This window comes from Cyprinodon tularosa, unplaced genomic scaffold (assembly GCF_016077235.1).
Source record: "Cyprinodon tularosa strain WSP-4 unplaced genomic scaffold, ASM1607723v1 ctg343, whole genome shotgun sequence".
In the NCBI taxonomy this organism is placed as follows: Eukaryota; Metazoa; Chordata; class Actinopteri; order Cyprinodontiformes; family Cyprinodontidae; genus Cyprinodon; species Cyprinodon tularosa.
In genome coordinates, this window is record NW_024039056.1 from 742,239 (window position 1) to 765,651 (window position 23,413).

Below are 23,413 nucleotides of genomic sequence, written 5' to 3' on the forward strand. Positions count from 1 at the left end.
ATGGTGTCCTCTTTGATTTATACCATCCTGGATTTAGCATGCTTCAAACAGAACCTGTGTTTCTGACTCCTCTATTAGTAATCCTTTTTGAAATGAGTGTTTATTAGAAGTCTGAATCAAATGGGAATATAATCTGGCACTAAGCTGTAAAATGGAGTGCCATGTAAAGTTACATAAAATATGGCATTAATCCCAACAACAGTCGGATTGTATCATTTCTCGGCTCCTGGCCTCACTAATACCATATTATAGAGTATTACAACAGTTATCAGCACAGCTTTTACATCCTCCAGCCTAACAGGAATAACCCTTTCATCTCAATCCATCGCTCGCTTTTATAACATGTTTGTTCTGATGGTTTCGCACCTAAGTGATGACGCCTTTCCTCCCACACCCTGCTGAAAATTATAACCCTTAGAAACAGTTATTTTACACATAATACATGTTGATTTAATAATGAAAAATAATCCTTTTCAGTCAGGATTGGTACTACAAATCTTACATATTGTATTTGACCATTTCTTTGAGAGCACCTGTAGAAAGAGCAGAAAACCGTGTTGATCCTCTATAGCAAGTAATGTTAAACTCACTTAAGTTGAATCAACCAGTTTGCTTTTATTGTGTTGAACTGTTTTAATATTTGATGTTAACTTCGATGTATTATCCCTTTTTGCTGGATCTGCTTTTTAGGGTGGCCAAAAGTCATGTTGCCGAGCATTAAGGGAAAATAACCACCTGTTTTAGTAGTTTGTCTGAGACTTTGTTTGTTCTCTTGATGTTTTTCTCCACACTGACCATGAGAAGATTTCATTCAGGGATTTAAAGCTCAACCAGCATATGGCCATCTGGCACACGCGACCAGATATCTGGGGTCTAAAAGAGCTCTTGACTGAGGCCCAAGTGCAAGCTAAGCCCTTATGGCACCGTCTACTTAGTAATTCTCTGCACCGCTTTAGTCTCCTCTGGTTTATTTCAACTTTTATTGGCCCCAAAATGTATTCCTACTAAACATTAGTCTTGTTGATTTTGATTGGTTTGCACAAGAGCTGTTTTGCTTTCCACTTGATGTTGATTTTTAGGTTGGTTAACGATAAGGTTATGACAAAGTTAATGATTTATAGTATTTAGAACATATAGTTTTAATTACAGTTTTTTTATTTTTTTGAAGACTGATGGAGAAATCTAAAAATTTGATCAAAGAGGCAGAAAGTAAAAGTGTTTTGCAGCATTAGGAGATTTAAGTTGTTCTTGTGTAAGCTCCCATTTTGGATTGAGCGGAACTTGTTTGCTGTAAGTAAAATAAAAAATTTAAAAGAGCCTTTTAGAACAGTGTTCCTGTTATTGGACTGAATTATACATTGAGACATGAATAAACTGTGTCGTCTTTATGTAACAAAGCACTTTTGCTTTAAAAAAAAAAGTGCCTTTTCTCCATGAGTGTTTTTATACATCTCTTATAAGCCTGTATCGTCAGTTTACTTAATTTCATACAGAGCCTTATGTTACAGGATGCTTTATAATTTAGATCTGACCGTTTTCATGTTATAAAGAATTTGAGAAATAGTATGATCGTTGTGAAACCAAGATTTTTTTTATTTAAAACCTAGAATACCCATAAGCACATACCGGACAAAAAAATTCTTTTCATCTAGCTCACTGTTACATCACTCATCCTTCATTCACCACTTCCCCCTGCTTTGTGCACCTGACAAATGCTGTGCAGTGATCCGAAGGCATGGAACTGGCAAAACATCAGCTAGATTGCTGACCAGGGAAAAGAATAGCAAAAGTGCCCCTTTGGTTCTGCCAGTTTATTGTAAAAGTCAGAGGGTTTCTGTGCCGTATGTTTGTGTCAGATCATGGGGCAGCTGGAAACATAACTGCTGCTGATTTTATAAAATAAAATGCTGCACAGTCCCTTTTCTAACCTCCATACTTAATGGCATCTTTTTTTTTTTTCAGATGCAAAAAATTGTTTTTCCAAATATTGCTAACAATTTCTCCTGTTCACTACAGGCCAAATACAGAAAAATTAGATATCTTTCCTATTCAGTGAATGCATCATAACTAAGGACTATCACCAATGTTGGTCCATCAATTAATCTAAAACAAATGCTTCTATATAAAGCAAGAAAATATATTTTAATTTAAAATCAGGGTCTCTGTGCAAAGTCTTAGATCAAGTATTTTCCCATATATATAAAAAAAAAAAAAGCAATGAGGTCTTGAAAAATATTTTCCTTTTCCAGAATTTTTCTAAAATTCTGTTAAAAAAATGTATCTATCCATCCCACCATGCATATAATCTGTCCATACTTTCATATATGATAGTTAATATATTGATCCATTCATTTGTCCATTTGTCTGTTCTCTGCTTACACTTTAATCCAGTCTCTTGTATATGGAAGCTCTGATCATTGGAGAAATATATGCTGAAACATTATAGGAGATCTGATCTTTGACAAAATTAATAAAAAGGAATAGTAACTCTGGAAATAAAAGAGTAAAAACTGGGTGTATTTTTTTTAAAAATCCTATTTACTTCAATTTTTTTAAGCACATACCTCGAGCAAAAAGAAATATATATATTTACAGGAAGTAAAAATGGTCCTAAATTGCAATCGCTGTGTCAGATTTGAAACTACCTGAAAAATATTTAGAGAAAAAGAGAAAAGCTAATGCATTTTAATGCATCTTTAATTTGACATTCTCCCATTCCTTCCTTTTTTGGGGGGTTTATAAAATGGAGAATATCTTTTGTTAGAAATGCTACTACCACAGAAAATTTCCAGAAGTAGTGCAGTGACACAGTCACAAGATCTGCATGTTTTTTGCTGATGAGTTTAAAAGACATTTATCTAGATCATGAGCCTAATCACTTCCATAGTTTCTCATTACTGATATAGTTATGGCCATGCCTCTGTTGAGATGGGAAAATCTTACTCCTAAATTGATTAATGGCAAATGTCATTCATTTAAGTTTTCAATTCTAGGTTTGCCTGTTTCCCACAGATGTGTACCACCTGTCAATCTGCTATTATTATGTAGTTAATGTTTAGAAACTTTTTAGTGTCAGTGCCATATTAAGTGTGCTGCCACATAAGTTTACAGTTGGCAGACTTTTACAAAAGCTGCAAATCAGTTTCAAGTTTTGTCATCAGCAAAATCCTGGGCTGTGGGGTTGAGAAGACAGTACAAAAGTTCACAGTGACATTAGCTTTTTTTTTGAGTGGCTATGTTGGAAAGACATCCAGCTGATCCAATATTTACTGTTAGTTGATCTTCTTGGGCTTATAACTTTATTTTATTTATTTTTTTCTTTGTTGAGTTTTAATGATCTTTAGCAGCTGGCTAGTTTAACTGGTAGGTCAAAAAGTAAGCCTGCTTTTGGACTGCCTCTCTGGGTCCCTGAGCAAGACCCTTAACCCGTACTGCTCCCCGGGAGCCGCACAGTGGCAGCCCATTGCTCCCCAAGGGGACGGATTAAATGCAGAGAGTTAATTTAGTTGCTCTGTACTTGTGACAGTGTAATGACGATAAAACGCTTGAAAAAAATCCATATGATGGAAAACCATAAACGTATGCACTTATGTACTTTTGGCAATGGCCTCTTTAATGGCTTTGTCTGGAAGAAACTTGGTTAAAGATATAATTGTTGGAGTAAATACTCTACGCTAAATGAACAGAGAGACCATTGGTAACTGGCAGCCATAAAGTTTGATGGTTCCCAGTAAAGCAAGGCAGCCAAACCAGCCATTCAAAAGAACTGGTTTAGCTGGTATACCTACTGAATTAAACATTTATTGCCAAGGTTTATATGACAGTTACTTTTACACTGTAGTTAGTATGCAACATATTCACATTTGTAGAAGGGAACTACGGTTACCTGTAGCTAAAAATATTTACGTGTATATTACTGCATGACATGTTATCTAATTATTGCTTCATTGTCATTGATAATACCCAGCATTAGGCTGTGTAGCCAATACAGTGAAAGTTCCTGCGTGGTCGATATGATGTGTACCATTAAGCGAGACGAGGATAGCTCTGTAGCCTAGATTTCTCAAAGACAGTTTTTTTTTGTTATGCACACTTTGTTTGGGTAAAGAGGACCATAAACATCAAGTTAATCATAGGCACAGTTTATTAACTGCTTTGTGTTGCATTTACATGTTATTGGTTTGTATAATGCAAAGAGCTTCAAACTTTGTGGTGATCAGACTGTTAATATTTCGCCACTTTATGAAAAGATATGTATGTATACCATATAACTATAATATACGCACGAGTTACTACAATCATCATTTTATCCACAATAACTGGAGTCCTATCTAAAATCAAATATTTAACCACAGCAGAGGGAGCACCCTGCCTGATAAGTAGTTTTGTTTGCTCAGCACATATTGCGTTTGCAGCCACAGATAAGCTATCTCAAATTACACATTACACTCAACAGTAGCTGTCTGCTTCACTTTGAGGAACAATAATCATGATTGCTTTATGATTTAACCAAGAGCACATCATAGCATAAGTTATTTGCTCCTTTAATGCATTGCATTCAGTTGCACTTGCAGCCTTTTTTAACTAATGTGATGACTAATCAATGGCTCCTAATGTCCATTTATATGTCATATATTTGCTAAACTACTTTAGTCAGAAGCATTTTTATGAACTCTCCTATATTTGTCTGTAATTGGAAGCTGTGTGCTTGAGCTATGTCTGGTTTTAGAATCAGATGGCCTTTATTTTAAAGGCTAAAAAATGTCAATATCTAGTGAGTGGCATTGGGCGAGTAATGGGCTTAGATTGAGCTGAGCTGCTCTGTTGCTGTTAGTGATGGCATATAGACTAAACCTTTCTGGCTGTCTGGTGTTCAGACTCCTACTGGGCACCAGTATCAAACAGGTTATTTCAAGAGGACTCCACAGCGCAGCCAGTCCCTAGAAATGGTTGTCAGTCATAGAAGGATAGGTCTAGTAAAATTTCTTGCCACTTTTATATCATGCAATGTTGAGTCACTAGTAGTGCTGTACTTGCTCCATTAAGTGAAAGAGATTAAATTAATTGTCCGTCATATTTTAATTAGTTAGAAATAAACAGTGTTTTGTTTCTAACCTTAGTGGGGTTCATTTGTGTAGATTAGATGTCTGCAATTGCAGACCAAGTCAACCTTACCGAGACCAGAGGAGGTTCAAGCTCTAGAGCAGTTTGTTTATTGTGTGAATGTGATATGAGCTCTATTCGGCACTGCTAAAAGGTGTATGCTTTGAGTATGACCAAGTAATTAAACTCTCGATATGAAAACACGCTATATGATATAGGTATAGACAATGGAATGCATGCACTTCATGTGAAGGGATACTGAATTGACTAATGAATCATCAATCACCTACTTGTATCAGCCGATACAAGGGAGAGAAAAAAGGAAAAATTTGCCAAAAACTATCTGCCAAGGACCAATCAAGGAACAGTCAAGGAAAGTGGGGAAATTCTGAATGGCTACCACTCTAGGGTTAGTTTTATGATGGTTAGGGCAGTTTTTTTCAAACCTGGTCCTCAAGGCACACTGCTCTGCATGTTTTGGATGTTTCTGAGCTTCAGCACACCTGATTCAGATGATTGCAGTTCAGCAAAGCCTGATAATCTATCAATTGATAACAGGTGTGTGAAAGCTGGGAAACATCTAAAACATGCTGGGCAGTGTGCCTTGAGGACCATGGTTGAAAAACACTGGGTTAGGGCATAGAAAGGGTTGATAATGAAGGATATAGAAAGGGTTGATAATGAAGGGCATAGAAAGGGTTGATATGACTGAAAATCAATGAGAGTCAACACATCAAATTATATATATCGTCACTGGAAAAACTAAAACGTGGCAGAGTTGCCTTACCTTTAAAGTGGCTTATCAGCTAGGACTCAGACAGAGCGTATATTACTTATCTTGTCATTGCACAGTGTGTTTTTAGATATCTTGAGACTAGATTCTACCCACCCATCTAGCGCGGCCCTTTAACGAATGACATCATTTTTGTTTTGGCACAAAACCACTTGACGCTTGGTATTATTTCTGTCATGTCGAGGTAGGGAAACCAGTCAGTACTAAGCACTCTTTGCTAAACTATTATCCCTAACCATGTGCATTTCTGCAGCTCGTATAACTGAATATTTGTTGGTTCTTAACAGCACCTGCTCTGTCTGGGAATTACTGTTTGGGTGTCAACGCAAATTGGCACAGAATATGAGCAAAGGGACATCCAGGCAGTGGGCCAGAACAGATGGCAATGAGTTTCATATACAACAAAACACAGTAGCAGACAGGGGTGGAGGTCACTCTTCTGTCTAGTAATAAAGGGATTCCTGGCAAGTGATCTGACCCCATCAGCAGTAGCTGATTTTTTTTATTATGTGTGAATTTGGGTCCTTGGAGATGAAATAAAAACTCAGCAATGAGATTAAAAATTAAAGAGAACAATGATCAGCTTCTATGAGCTGGTGACCAAAAATCCACGATTCACCTGATTTATTTAGGATTAGAATATTCAAGCTTGAAAAACCTAAATTGTTACATATTTTTCACCCTTTCAATCACTGTTTTGTATTTTTATTGTATAGAACAATACGCAGCTTTAGTAAATAATCAAGTATTGCCTTTTTATGCATCTGAAACTGTGACATACATAGTGGGTTTTATTTTTTAAGAAACTTTGTGTAACTTTTGACCCAATTATTAATTTAGTTTGAGATATATTGGATATTTCAAGTCGATATAGAGCACTTAGTGAGTATTAATGGTCTAAAGTGGTTCGCTATCAGATTTCAAAATTTTGTGACAGTGAGTTTTGCCAGTAGCTTTTAGGGGCCTAAACCTGGAGGTCACAGGTCTACTGCCCCTAGCTGCTACAAATTACACTGTCTTGCTATAAATATTTATAGATAAAAATACATTTGACACTGTTATCTTGGTTATAAATAAAATGTTTCATTTTTACCAATACCAGTAGTACCCTAAATATTATAAAGCTGTATCACCTAACCTGGGAAGCCTCATGGATGATAATTAAACCATTAAACTTTCTGCTCAAGATGTAATGCCATGCTGAATAAGTTACTTACTCCATTATGAAGCAGTATACATATTTCTTTCATTTTACATCATAATATTTTACACATCAAAGAAATAAATGGCATGCCAAAGTTTTAACAAGCTATTCCAAAAGAGATGCAACAAGCTTCACAATGTCTATTGATTACTGATAATAAGGAGATGGGAACACGATATCCATGATGCAGAGAATGGACTGGAAGTGGCTGCTGCAAATGAATAAAATTGACAAATTAGATCCATTTACATTCATTTACATGACAGTTTTCATACCTTTTCAACTTTGGTTGTTTTCACCAAAGAAATGTAAGTAATGAAAGTCTTATATCTCTCTGCTGCATTACTAGTAAAGTTTTTACACAACCCAGTAGATATCACCCAGTCAGCCTCCACTCATCTCCATTAAAGTTGCACTAAACGCCATATTGCAGAATCTCTAACTTGGGGTTTTAAGGCAAAAAAAAAAATAAAAAATGTATTTTGTTCAATTAAAATCTAACAAAAATGAATCATTTGTAACACCTTTTTAGTCTGTTTATTTATTTTTTAATAAAGACCAGATGGCAATAAGTCGCTTAAGGCGCTTTGTTGCTGCAACTTAAGTTTATCTTGTTAAATTATACTTTTCATCTGTTTTTTATATAGCTGTTTAGCATCCGATAAGCGGCCCTGCACAGTGCTTTTGACTCTTCTGATTTCTTTCCGTAATAAAGTTATAATCTTTAATAAATCGTTGTCTTGTTGGTTGTTTTTTTTCCATAGGCTGTGCAGCCTCACCTTGAAGAAGCTGGTTGTCCTCAAAGAACTGGATAAAGAACTGAACTCACTTTCTATAGCTGTCAAAATACAGGTAACTTAACCTCATACATTTGGGTTCAGTTTCTTGGATTTCAGCCTAAACTCTGTGCGTCTCTTCTCTACTGTATATTGTTTGCCTTGCAGCCGATAAGGCATTCATCTAATCCCGCTCCTCAATAAAACCCTCCTTAGCAGCGCCGAAAGCCCCAGTGCCTTACATCCACTCAGGTGGCAGACCGGCTTACCCCACTAAGCAGGAGCATTAGCACCTTTAAGACGGATTGTGCATCTTGCATTGATTACTTGTGCTTACATGTTGCAGAGTCTCGATGTTTGCAACATTTATCCTAAAAAACTTAAGATACTGATCGCTCTAAATTATGAGCCAGAGTTTGCAGCACCAATAACTGCACACAAGATAAACCACAATTGCTCCAGCTTTACATTTTACCGTGACTCCAACTGATGTTGTTTATAACATGCTTGTTTTAGTGGAAATGTTTAATTCTTTGTAACCTTTTTAATGACAAATGATGTCACACTCACTGAGAAAACATTGAGTTCTGTTTGGAGACAGAAAATGTACTGTAGGGTTGTTGACATGAATTGCTTTTGACAAACAGAAGCCTGATGTCTGCTATGCAGCAGCTCAGGCCGTCATAAGGACACAGAGCGCTGTCTAATGAACAAGAGAAACGTTTTTTTTTTTATCCTTTTTTTGTAAAATACATCCTCTTCTAAATGCTAACCTTAATGTGTGCATTCATAAGTTCTCCAATGCATCTCTGTAAGCCTTTCAGTGCATCCACTGTCCAACTTCACTGAAATGATCAGACAAATGGACTAAAAATATGTCATGTGTGCCATTTGGAATATTATGATTGGATCTGGTAATGATTGGAATAAAATTGTGATCCCAGTAACTGAAGTAGACAATCCTATCTGCATGCATGTAAACACTTGAAAAGATGAAATTATTCTGAATGAGGCAAACTGACCTAATTTTGCATGTGCACCCGTATCAGCGTGACGTGCCTCTGCCTTAAGACTTGGATCTCGGATAGGGTTGGGAATTCATAAGATTTTCGCGATTCCGATTCTTTTAATATACATAACTGATGAGGCTCCACAAAGCCTCCGGTGTGGATACAGGTGAAAAGGCCTCCACCTCAAAGAATCTACAGGTGCTGGTCATAAAATTAGAATATCATGAAAAAGTAGATTGATTTCAGTAATTCCATTTAAAAAGTGAAACTTGTATATTATATTCATACATTACATACAAACTCATATATTTCAGATGTTTATTTTGTTTAATTTTGATGATTACAAATGACAACAAATGAAAATCTCAAATTCATCATATCAGAAAATTAGAATATTGTGAAAAGGTTCAAAATTGATGGCCCCTGGTGCCACACTCTAATCAGCTAATTAACTCAAACCACCTGCAAAAGCCTTTAAATGGTCTTTCAGTCTAGTTCTATAGGCTACACAATCATGGGGAAGACTGCTGACTTGACAGTTGTCCAAAAGACGACCATCGACACCTTGCACAAGGAGGGCAAGACACAAAAGGTCATCGCTAAAGAGGCTGGCTGTTCACAGAGCTCAGTGTCCAAGCACATTAATAGAGAGGCGAAGGGAAGGAAAAGATGTGGTCGAAAAAAGTGTACAAGCAAGAGAGATAACCGCACCCTGGAGAGGATTGTGAAACAAAACCCCTTCAAAAATGTGGGGGAGATTCACAAAGAGTGGACTGCAGCTGGAGTGAGTGCTTCAAGAACCACCACACACAGACGTATGAAAGACATGGGTTTCTGCTGTCGCATTCCTTGTGTCAAGCCACTCTTGAACCACAGACAGCGTCAGAAGCGTCTTGCCTGGGCTAAAGAGAAACAGGACTGGACTGCTGGTGAGTGGTCCAAAGTCATGTTCTCTGATGAAAGTAAATTTTGCATTTCCTTTGGAAATCAAGGTCCCAGAGTCTGGAGGAAAAGAAGAGAGGCACTTCAGCCACGTTGCTTGAAGTCCAGTGTAAAGTTTCCACAGTCAGTGATGGTTTGGGGTGCCATGTCATCTGCTGGTGTTGGTCCATTGTGTTTTCTGAGGTCCAGGGTCAACGCAGCCACATACCAGGAAGTTTTAGAGCACTTCATGCTTCCTGCAGCTGACCAACTTTTTGGAGATGCAGATTTCATTTTCCAACAGGACTTGGCACCTGCACACAGTGCCAAAGCTACCAGTACCTGGTTGAAGGACCATGGTATCCCTGTTCTTAATTGGCCAGCAAACTCTCCTGACCTTAACCCCATAGAAAATCTATGGGGTATTGTGAAGAAGAAGATGCAATACACCAGACCCAACAATTCAGAAGAGCTAAAAGCCACTATTAGAGCAACCTGGGCTATCATAACACCTGAGCAGTGCCACAGACTGATCGACTCCATGCCACGCCGCATTGCTGCAGTAATACAGGCCAAAGGAGGCCCAACTAAATACTGAGTGCTGTACATGCTCATACTTTTCATGTTCATACTTTTCAGTTGGCCAACATTTCTATAAATCCTTTGTTTTTATTGGTCTTCAGTAATATTCTAATTTTCTGATATGATGAATTTGAGATTTTCATTTGTTGTCATTTGTAATCATCAAAATTAAACAAAATAAACATCTGAAATATATGAGTTTGTATGTAATGTATGAATTTAATATACAAGTTTCACTTTTTAAATGGAATTACTGAAATCAATCTACTTTTTCATGATATTCTAATTTTATGACCAGCACCTGTATGCTATGACTCTCAGCATCCCTATGCTCACTGCCAATGCTTCAACAAGGCTAGGCTAAACTGCCTTTTGCCTTTATTGTCCTCATCCTCGAACTTGAAAAAAAATTCTGTGGACATAAGTAAAGAGAGTCTACCAGCCTGTCATTTAATCTCGATATTAAAACAGTGGGTGGCTCTGTGAAGGGCTCAGTGTATTTGGAGAATATGTATAAAGAGAATACATCACAAAGACTTAGAAATACAGACAGTTCAGAGCTAGAGTTTTGGAGAAATATAAACCTGGCAGAACTGCACACCTATCAAGACCTGGCTGTTCGCCTAAGCTGACAGTAATTATTGACATATTACTGACATAATTATTCATAGAAGCTGCCAAGAAACTCTTTGGAGAAGCTGGAGGAATCCACAGCTCTGAATAGACGATCTGTTGACAGGACAGGGGACATGTTAAGAATATACTCTAGCCAGATGACAAATGAGATCAAAATTTCACATTTTCTACTTCCTGTAAACTAGATGTTTACAGGAAGTCTCCATGGAAGTCTCCATGTTTACAGGAAGTCTTTACACAGTCTCCATGGTGTGAAACGGTGGTGGAAAAACTCAGGTTTAGGAATGCTTTTCTACAACCGATACAGAGACACTGGTGAAGGTTAATGCAAGATGATGGAGCTAAACACAGGGAAGTGTCTGAAATACTAGCTAAAGTGTGCATAAAAGGACATACATCACTTTGAATTGGTCATTAAGTTGGCACTTAATACCATGCCCGAAAAGTGCTAATTTCAGATAGCATGGCATGCTAAGAGTAGCTATGAAAGGATCCAAATGTAGTAACAGTCAACAAATAACTGATTTGAGGCCATTTTGATGCTTGCAACAGATTTGCTAAAGAGCTCAAAGGACTCATCAAAGAATATTCATGCCATCACTAAACACATCCATATATTGTTAACACGAATGTCATGTTTAAATCACTTTAAGTGTTAGCTTATCACTTATTAGTTATGCCCAGTGGTGTGCATGAACGCATTACTGAATATGTTCATATTTTTAGTAAACAGGGAACTGAACAGACCAGTTTTAAAGTAATGAACATCAGCGAGAGCGACGTTCACTCTGAGAATAGTGGGTGACACACACAGCTCACGTTCGTGTTCAGTAGAGAGACTTTTCATCGGATAACGTCAGGTTTTACAGCTTTTATTGGGGCAAACTACATGACAGACCACCAAGTCTACTGCTAGTACTAGTCTCCATGATTCAGACTCATCTGTATTTCTGATGCCAGTTTTGCAGAGTGTTTAACAGAGTTTTATGAACTAACAAAAGAAGAGTCAGACAGAAAAATGCATGTTTTTCTGCAAACTGCACAAGTTTGTACGTCAACGATGTCCACTTCAAATTTAAAGCGACACATCAAATTAAAGCATCCGATCTACCTTTGTAAATATCTGCTACCTAATGAGGTTACGTAACAAATCATATTTGATCCCGATATTTTTAGCAGAACCTAAATGTTACTGTGTTTCTGAAGTTCTGCATAATTGGGCTAGATAAAGGCTACACTGCACATACACTATACCTTAACTACATTGATTATTTTTTATTTTCCCCGTGTATTATGATCACACATTTAGATTGTAGCATTAACATGGACATAAGTAATGTAAATAAATGGCCATTTGGGCTTGAAATGTGTTATTTTAAGATGCCTGTCTTAAAGTGGAAATATGTCTCATTTAGGGCTACAACTAAGGATTATTTTGCAAATTGATTAATCTGTCGTCTATTTTTTTTAATTAATCGATTAATAATCAGACAACCAAAGGTTTCATAAAGAAGATTTTTTACTAAATTAAACCAGGTAAAAATAAAATGTTTCCACTTGAGGAGTTCTGAATTGAACATATCGACACACAACAAATTTTTTTTTATTTCAATTGCAAAATGTTTAAAAAATTTTTTTAACAATTTTGATATGATAACTGCTCTAAATGGGTTTCTCTGTCAGCTAAAGGCATGTTTTACAGTCTCTATACTCCATTTAACGATTAATCCATAACTAACCTATGTGACGATTATTTCAATCATCGATTAACCTGATTAATTGTTTCAGCCCTTGTCACATTATCTCTACACATGCACACTCATGTCAGGTTGCCTTATTCAGAATAACGATCCCCAATCATGTTTACATTCACACCGAAAGGATTGTCAACTGGCACATCTACCCATCTCTGTCGGATTACAATTTAATTCTCATTCTTCAAAATCCAATCAGAATATTCAAAGTAACATGTTGCCCTTTTTCTGAATTTTTATCGCCATGTAAAAATAACCCCAGATGTGCTTTAAGTGATAGCAGGAGGTAAATGCTGTCGCACATGCTGCTTAAATTCTAGGAAATTGGTATCTGAAAGTCCTTGAAACATCATAGTGAATTTAATGTTAAGAGATGTGCATGAACCCTGTATTTGCTACTAGACTTTAGACTAGGGTGGAAATTCACCTTTTAATAGGGCATTGAACCCAAACATACGGCTAAAACTACAATGGAATGCTTACGATAAAAACAGATTTTACAGTCAGTAAATCCAAATTAGAATCAGTGGTAAAATTTAAAGATTAAAGTTCATGAAGAATCTCCGTCCACTGAGAATCAGCTTGAGCCATTTTATAATTAAGAATATGTGTGGCACCCTGTGGCTCAGCCAACAGGGTAATATTGGTAAAGTATGGTCCTCTACACAGCTGTCCTTGACTACCCTCCCAGGCCATTTTTTTGCCCCCTTTAAAGTCACCTTTCTGTGAAACAAAGCCCACCAATGCATCAAATTCTAACAAGCGAATTGGACAATTTTTTATATTTACAATGTTAAATGTGAAGATCTATAGAGACTCACTTCGGAAGGCTGCATTGTTTTAGATCTAGGATCAAATTGAAATGTGTATAATGGAATTTCGAGTCTTTCCTTAGTGATTTACAATGTTTTGGTTTAACGGACAGCAGCATGGAAGCTTTTCTACCTTAAGGAATGTTGTCAGCTTTATTATAAAAAAAATAATTGTTGACTCCATGCAAAGCTGCACACACCATCCTTCTGCTGCAGTCCTCCCGGTGGTAAAAGCTACCAACCAAGTGTGGCTGTATCCATGAGCTACGCCGTCTCTGGAGCGTGAAATCTTCCCATTTCTGCTGAGCTGCCCGGAGGACAGCTGAGTAAAGCTCTGCTCGCTGCAGCTCCGGAATTGGAGCATTAAATGCATTTTCCAGCAGGTTTGCTGAGGAGGGGAAAACAGACGAAGAGGGGTTAAAGGAACAAGTTGGGAATATGCCTGGAATCTCTTTGTGTTTTTGTTTTTACAGTAAATAACAAAAATTCTTTAACATTGTAGCTTGTCTGTTCAACACTGAGGGTCTGCTTTATATACCCGAGACTCAGCAAGTTAAATGGCATGCAGACTCAGCCCTCATAACGGCGTCTCTACGCCCTAATAGTTGTAGTGAGGTTGTTGTCTTCCTTTCTTTTATCGTTTTCTCTGTATCTTCTTAGAATGACATATTGTAGCTTGATGCATTTTTACTGAACTTATTTCACGATATGGATTCTGGTACAAATGGCATACTGTTCTGATTTCATTGCAAGTTGCTGTCAAAAGTGCTTAGATTTGCAGCACGCTGAAATATGATCCAATTATATTTGTGTGCATGTCTTTATGAGTGTTTGTTCGGTGAAAGCGGAAGCCACACAACTCCTCTAAAACCTCTGAAATACAATTCCCCATCCAGCACTTGAAATGACCTGGAACACACTTCCTGTCATTGCTGCAAACAAGAGATTCAGTTTCCAGGTCTTAATGCATTTAAACAGATAACCAAGGATGAAATGTGACATTGAACTCATTTTTTAATGAGCTGGACGTTGCTTGGTGAAGGCTGTGCTAACTAAGCCCGACACCCCTCCATCCCCATTGGGCCCCGGAGAGATGATGCAGACGCTGTTGCAGAGGGTAAAATGGGGCCCGAGGACATTGAGTGCAAGCTGTTCTTGCCAAGGCTGTGCATTGTTACTGCATGTTGCACAGTTTCAAAGTGCTTAGTTTGTTTTTTTGTGCCTTGATTCATTGTACCGGTCAGTGAGCATGAGAAAGGACTGGATATAAGCCCTCTTTGTTTCGCTGCAGTTAGTGACAAGGTTATACTCAATGATTTAACATTTTTTATGTTATGCATAACACAAGGACTACAGCTACTGTCAAGAACCTATTATTCTTTACATGTCCTGCCCTAAAGCGTATTTAGCTGATTTTATATCAGGAAAAGCTCAAGGATGTTGGAAACTAAGGCTGCTTGTTGGTCCAAATAAACAAAGGTAAGACTTTGGAGGCAACCCTGCACTATTCTGCTGGGAACATTTGTTTTGTCCCTGCTGCTCAGTTTGAATACAGAAATCGTTTAGATACCAGTATTCAGGTGTGGTAAGCTTTAATACGTTAAGGTTTTAAAAATGCTTACATTTTTTTCCATTAAAATTTTTTATGTGGTTTAAAATAAGGCTGGGAAATTATTTGCATTTGCAGTCATATTGCAGATACTAACAAAACACCATAAACACCATATTCAATTCGCAGAGCAACTTAATTTTAGTCAGATTACATTTTAAAAGAGACATTGACTTTTTCACTCTAGAACTTTAGGCGACGGCATTATGCTTAAAGTGGGTGTATAGCCACACAAAAAAAGAGGAGAAATTTGCAGCTACCTCACATATCCAGTAGAAATAAGCTCTTTTCCCACAACAGCAACAGTTAAACGCTGTGATAATGGACTCTAAATGCTAGCTAACTCTAGATGCTAAGGTTGTGATGTGAAATATCTGCATGCTTGTGTTTAGTGAAAAGGAGAATTTAAAAATTAAATCATTCCAAAAAACAAGTTACAAGTTTGAAGAAGCTTTGATTCCCATTCCTACTCTGTTAGAGTGGACCAAAAACAAAGCCTTGAACTCAAAGCTATTTCTGACATTTTTAATTGAAAAAGCTTCCTGGGTGGAAATTGAACAATCTTCAGTGGATTGTTTTGTAACCTTTTTGGAATGACTGTGACCTGAATGACTGAGAATCTTCTAATTCTTGTCTATTGTCTAATTTTTTTTCTTCCTTTTGACAAAATAGTTTATGCGTAGTTTAAAGTCATTTGATGGAATCCCAAAAAAAGTACCACTGTCCCTTTAATTTTCTGTTTGGAGGCCGTGCCCCTCTAGTAATGGCCTAAAGGACAACAACTGCATGTTTGCCTTGTTAACAAAAAAGACAGATTTCACCGTTTTAAAATCCGGTCATGGAAAACTAAGAAATCAAAAAAAAAGAACATCTGTTGCATCTTTACCTTGTATAGGTTATTATGTTTTGCAACTAGAATTGGCGAGCTTCGCTCGTGTGACATCTGCAACCACAGGATGTCTGCACTGATATTGTGATAATGATATGTACCGTGCAGGGTTACACCTTTCCTTGTGAGCATCTCAGCTGCTACAAATATACAAAAGTTTGGTGAATGAGGCTTTTAAAGGTCAGAAAACCTGAAACATTGCCTAGTTTTCCTACATTGCTTTTTAAAATATGATATCCTTGCACATATTGCATCCAAACAGTCTTTTAAGAATGTGATCTTTCGTTTTGGTTTCAGTCTGATGTATCTTAAAAGTAAAAGGAACTGACCTGAAGAAGGTCCAGTTGGCACAGAATAATTTCTGCAGTCAAGAAAACAAATACTGCAGCTAGGGTTGGGTATTTTCACCAAAGTCCTGAATCAATTCGATTTTGATTCATACAGTTCTAAATTGATTAATTTCGATTTGATCTGTTTTTACAATAATGAAAGCGGTTCAACTGTGTTTCAAAATACTCATGTATTTTGTTTTTTTCTGTCACATTAAACACAAAATGCAAACCTGTAAATCAGACAGTTTAAACATGAGACGTGAACAAAACTGTCTCAAAAGTGCAAAAAATTTTGTGAAAAAGTGAAGCCTCACTCGAGCAAGCAGACGTGACACAGCAAACATGCATGAGCTGCATTATCTTCAATGCACAAACCATATTTGCAGCGTTGTCTGTAACAACTACAGGGTTGTTTTCTGGTCAGCCTCCATTTGTTAAAGGAATAGTACACCCAAAACATGATTAGCCTTCATTTTCTACTCACCCCCATGCTGAACAACACTCTGGAGTACTTTTTTGATATCTCAAATGCATCTGGAGATCTGGGAGGCTTCTTGCTGTCTGCTGACATTCAAATAATGGAGGTCTATGGCGCCCGAGGCAGAAAGGTCCATAAAAGTCCACAAAAAACGTGTCAATATTCCTCCATACTGCTCGTCCAATGTATTCCAAGTGTCCTGAGTGGGTAGCATCCAGAATTTACTCGAAACGAAGTTATTTAGAATGTTTGTCGAGCATAACAGTAGTGTATAGGATTTCCTGAAAGCGCGCACATGCGCGCTCACGACGCTACGGAAGCCGGCAGACCAAACCAGCGCATTCAGCTCGGCAAAGAACTCATGCTCTTCCTCAACACTGAAGTCCTCAGACATTTTTCTTTCGTTGTTTCTTTCTTTGCACAGGTAAACAGCACATTTCTTCTTCTACGCTTGCATTATTGGCAGAGCAGACGCTGAATGCGCACTTTCATCTGGCTTGGTCTGCCGGCTTCCGTAGTGTCGTGAGCGCGCATGTGCGCGCTTTCAGGAAATCCTATACACTACTGTTTATGCTCTAAAAACATTCTAAATGACTTCGTTTCGAGTAAATTCTGGATGCTACCCACTCAGGACACTTGGAATACATTGGAAGAGCAGTATGGAGGAATATTGACAAGTTTTTTGTGGACTTTTATGGACCTTTCTGTCTCGGTCACCATAGACCTCCATTATTTGAATGTCAGCAGACAGCAAGAAGCCTCCCAGATCTCCAGATGCATTTGAGATATCAAAAAAGTACTCCAGAGTGTTGTTTAGCATGGGGGTGAGTAGAAAATGAAGGCTAATCATGTTTTGGGTGTACTATTCCTTTAATGTCTTCAGTCAACCTATTGGCTATATTTGCAGCTTTCTGGCTTGAAGTCATCTTGAGTGCATCTTTCCTGCTTATTTGAATGTGATTTTCACGCAGGTCACTATAAAATGAATCGATCTCATTCCCTAGACATCGATTTTTCAAAAATGTAAAGGAATCGATTCAAAATCGATTAAATCGATTTTTATACCCAGCCCTAACTGCAGCATTTGAAATTAATGAGTGATTTGTACTGCATTAACATTTGAAAACTTTGTCAGCCTTGTACTTAATGCCTAACCTAGTTCAACATTACATCATCATTATTCAGGTATTTATCCCTGAGGAGGTTCTTTGTTAATTGGGATATGTACCAGATACACCCTTGACTAAGCTTGAAAGATTTGTGAAATTCCTATACTTTCACTGAATCATTGCCAGAAGTGTTGCACAACAAAGTCTGCTTACAACCAGCTCGCCATAACTTAGTTACCATAACCTGACAAGCCCTTCATGGCATCATATTTTGGTTGGCCTGTTTTTAGGATTACAACCAACAGAACAGCAAGATTGATTGTTAAAATAATCTGAAATCTGTAACTCAGATGTGACATCATGGATTAAATCCATGGCATGCAAGAGGAGCTTGTCGAAGCCTGATGGAGGTTTTCTGGGGCCACGCTTTGTGTTGTTATGCTGACTTCAGTCAGGAATAGACTGCTACAACCGGTTGCATTTAAATCCTTAAAGCGGCCATCTTCCAGAATTAGCTCAGGTGATGAGTCTGTCTTAAGCAACATGGCAAGCATTAGATAAGAAAGCTTAATGTGGTTTCAAGTAGCAGCTTGAAATAGTGGCTGTGCTACTCCCACAGAGAACATTGGCAGCATCATCATAGCAGGTTAAACATGTGGCTGCTGCATTTTTTAATTTTTATTCCATAAAAAAAAAAGCTGTCATGAGAAAAGTGATGGGGTTGAGGACTGTTTGTTCTAGGGTACGCTAAGGTGTGAATCCACATGTATGTGTGAATGTGGAGCAAGCCAGTTCTAGAAAAAAAAAAAAAAGACTGTCACTGTTGTCTGAACGGATGTGTTTGTTATGATATAATCTTTCTATTTTCAGCTCATCCTGTTTAGATTAGATGCATTTCTTTCAGAGCAGACAGCAAATTTTAGATTCTTACTTTTAATTAACCAGATCCCACTTAATATTTTCTCAACTTTAAATCGATTGCTTGATTGATTTTTATTGATCTCACAGTGGAGAAATGTACTTGTTACATTAGCTCAAATATTAAAAAAGAGAAGAAGAAGGTACCAAAGGAAGAAAAAGTTGCATGGGATATAGACAGTATTTACAGTCCAAATATTTTTTTTATTTTTTTTTATTGCAGGATTATTATACAGGCTTATTGCACATGGTGTTTACATAGGTATTTTATATGGATGTATATTTTTATATTTTTATATATATATATATATATATATATATATATATATATATAGAAAGTTATTGCACTGGGTGTCAAATATAAAGAAAAGGGTTATTGTACAGGTTATTAAACAGTAAATTGCACAAGTTATTGCCGTTGTAGTGTTGCTTTGTAGTCTGGTTGCAGCAGGGATGAATGACCTGCGGTAGCTCTCCTTTTTACAAACAGGGTGTCTGGTGCAGAGGGTGAAAGGTGTCGTCCATGATGGATGTAAGCTTGGACAGCACTTCTCAGCCACTTCCTCCACTGAGTCCAAATAAATGACCTTATGAAAGAACTACCATCTGTTAAAAGAACTCTGAGTTTAAATTAAACAGTTATGTGTTAAACGTGAAGTTTTAATTTTTTTTGTCTCTCACAGGGTTCAAAGCGACTTCTGAGATCAAACGAGTACATCCTCCCTCCCAGCGGACTCATGGAGACAGACCTTGAGCTCACCTTCTCACTACAGGCAAGTCCATTGACAGTCCCCCGCAAATTCTCACATATATATATATATATATATATATATATATATATATATATATATATATATATATATATATATATATATATATATATATATATATATATATATATATATATATATATATATATATCACTGTGACTTTAAAGGCTACATTCTGTGGAAGAATGTTCTTTCACACGGTTCAACACACAGTAAGCCCAGTTCCTACCTGGGTCTATTTAATGAAACCCTCCGGACCCTTTCCAGGACATAGAGGGCCACACCCACTTTTAGCCTTCTGTTAAAGTTGGTCAAATATGGTCCAATTATTTTATATTTTTGTAAATCCTTTAATGTTTCTAAAACAAGTCACTAATGTTGTTCAGTTCACAAAACATTTGATTTTAGAGCATTTAAACACAGAGAATGCAATGTAAGGCTTTATTAAACATGGTGGACTCTTCCAGAAAAATGTTTCTGGACAAAAAATATGATGTATATCTGCTCCGCATGGCTGGCATCCTTGGAAACTAGAGAGTCCCACCTTTCCAACAACCTATTGTATCTTTTTTCCAGACAATGTCAGTAGGCCTGTTGTGATAAAGAATAAAACAATATCTACACGATAAGTTGATTTAGCTCCATAATTGTTGTTTTGCATGCTGTTTTGTTTGGACATCTTTATGTGCAGCAAAAAGAAATAACTTGTAGATTGTTTGGGTTATGTTTTGTCTTTATTTTCATTTAACTGATTTTAGGTTTCTTCTCATTTTATCCAAGTACGGGTATATATATATATATATATATATATATATATATATATATATATATATATATATATATATATATATATATATATATATATATATATATATTATTTATTTATTTTTTTTTATATATATATACAGAGAGTCCAAACTATTTATTGTTTTTGGTTGTATTTCTATTTATTTTTGATATTCAGTGTGTTTTCCAGTTCCAGTGTTCTCTGGAAATTAGTTTATTGATCTTTGACAGGGTGTTCTTGCATCAGTCTGCCATTATCATTGTAAAAGTTAAAAATGGCCTCTAGACAACAATATTATGGTTAATCAAAATAATTATCATTCAGAAAAGGTTCCGATTGTGACAGGCCTATTGGTCAGGTGTCACAAATGATGAGTGTAGCATGATTATAAAGGCAGGACCTCCGTGCCTCTGTGACCTCCATGCTTTACACAGTTAACTTTAGGAACAGCTCTCAGCATCAGTGATGACATGCGCCGTACGTGTGATGACCAAAGGCTCTGTCCTAGGCAGCAGCAGTCCTACAATGGAAATAAGCAATTTCTTTTTTTCACTTTAATCTTTATTGTTTTCTAAAAAAAGAAGAAGAAAGAATATGCTGATCTCAGCCCTCTGAACATCAGCAAAATACACAACCAAAACAAAAAGAACACTTAAACCTAAGACAGAAACCGTTGTCACGATACAAAAGTCAGTTTCTGAGGCCAATTTATATGTTATCCACCTTTCCCATTTTTCTTTAAATTGAGCCTTTTTAAAACTTAAAATGAAGGTCATTCTTTCATCCCTCACACAATGTCCATCCACTGAGTATGGTTGGGTGGTTCAGGTCTTTGCCATCCTCTTGTTTTTGCTTTCCACCCTGCTGACAATAATAATATCTTAACCAAATATTGATCATCTTTTTTCCCATTAGACATAAGGCCCAGTTACATTGTGGTAAAAGTAAATGGTATAGAATACTACAGTACTTTGCAGTGAGCAGTGGCGCAACTAGGGGGTGGCCACAGCCACCCTGTGCAATTCCCAGGCCAACCCACTCACCAGCGTAATTTGTAGTTGCATCTGTTTAACATTTCATCCCATTATGCACAGCCAGCAACGTAACATTAAAAATCACACAATACACCAAGATATGAGTGTGTTTTTACTGAAGTCTTTATGATTTACCACAATAGAAGGTTCAAACCCTGAAATTATGGCTTTTAGGTTCTGAGGGTAAGGTGGATAGAAGACCAGAAAGTTTTTATCTCAATGCAGTTCCTAAAAACATGTGCGTGGTTGGCATCAGCCATGCCCCATTGCCTCCAACACATTTAGAGATCAGCACTTTCATATGAACAGATTGTCTTTAAGAGAGTAAAAGCACACAGTTTGGATATTCTCCCATGGTGGAGCGGATATACTGCAGCTGTTTCAGTCCCAACTTAATGCAGATAAAATGCTGACGGATACAATCCGAGGTGTCCCATAGGAACAGCTGTGACAGTGTTTCTATTGAATAAATATAATTTCTCCTACCTTTAAAATCTTACCAAAAGGTTGCATTTAGTCTTGGTAACTGTGAAGTTATTCTGGATTTATTTTAGGTATTTTCAGGCAGAAATTTCTTAATACTGTCTCCCGTATAATCATATTCCGTTTGTTCCTCATTGTTTGTTCCAAAACAGTGAAACACTTCAATATTCATCATGTTGTGCACTTAGATATACCTGGATAAATAAACTGAAGGTGAACTTAATTTAAGGCTTTAAAGGAATGTTTAAGAGAAACAATCAATTTAACATGCAAATGGTTGATTTTAAAGAACGTTTTAGGTTTTCTTTGTTGGTTTTTCAGTCCATCATTTAAACGTGACTTTTTTGACATCCTTAAAATAGGATGAAATAAAACAGATATTGAATGGGAGCATCAAACATTAGGCCAAGTTTTGGCCAAAAAGTTTCCTCAAAAATTGGTTGAGGGCAAAATGCAGAACAAGTTGTCTAAATTCAGTTTTTTAATTTAGCTGCATAATTTCTGTAAACTCATCATAAACAGTCTACATTCCTCTTCTGCAAGCTACTCTCCTCTTTGTATGATCATGTATTGTGTTTCTTTATTTCTCAGGATTGTAACCCAGGAGTCATTAAATGAAAGGTTTTAAAAAGATAGATTTTAAGAAAGAAAATGTTCATTATTAATATTTTTTATTGTTTTCTTTGCAATGCCCAATGTTTAAAATAGCCACAGTAAAACTTCCTCTGAAAAAGTTGAAGCGTTCGATTTGAACTGGCTTGTAAAAACAGAACATAAAAGGTCTTATTATAATGAGAACTTTGTGAAAACAAAAGGAGAGGAAGTTTATGTGCTGATTAAGTTATGGGTTTTAATATTTAAATATTTAAATTATGGGTTTACAACTATAAAAAGAAATTGACTACGTTCTGTTTCCGTTGTCTGTGTTGTTCTTGTGGAAGGATTGCTTTATAATAGTTCAGTCGGTCTTGCTAATTTGACCGAAGACTGCAGCAAAACACAAGAAATCCTGGTTTGAACAAACCTCTAAGCAGAGGATTCATATTTAATATTAAGATGATTGAATATCTGAGGATTCTTTTTTCTATAGAACTACATAAGCTGATAAAAAAAATCAAAATGCCTGTTTCTCCTCTTTGTCCTTTCAGTACCCCCACTTCCTAAAGAGGGACGCCAACAGGCTGCAAATCATGCTGCAGAGACGAAAGCGCTACAAGAATCGAACCATACTGGGCTACAAAACATTGGCCGTGGGAGTCATCAATATGGCCGAGGTACCAGCTAGTGGAACGCCTGAGCTGATGCTTCGGCTTCACTTCATTTCATGTGTCATCCTCAGTCGTTTTACTTAAGGATCCTCTTGTTCTGCCCCAGACTAGTGAAAGCATTCTACTTTGTTTTGCTTGCCAGAGA

At 36.9% G+C, this 23,413-nt stretch overlaps 1 protein-coding gene across 4 annotated transcripts in view; it reads left to right on the forward strand.

Annotated features, from left to right (window-relative positions):
* The window catches only part of zmp:0000000755 (phosphofurin acidic cluster sorting protein 2), a 66,984-nt gene that overhangs the window by 13,346 nt on the left and 30,225 nt on the right, over nt 1-23,413 (forward strand). For all 4 annotated transcript variants that reach the window (XM_038294650.1, XM_038294651.1, XM_038294652.1 and 1 more), the window contains exons 2-4: nt 7,865-7,952; nt 19,610-19,699; nt 23,149-23,274. In XM_038294650.1, coding sequence (XP_038150578.1) covers nt 7,865-7,952; nt 19,610-19,699; nt 23,149-23,274 — 304 coding nt within the window. The remainder of the gene's footprint in view (nt 1-7,864; nt 7,953-19,609; nt 19,700-23,148; nt 23,275-23,413) is intronic.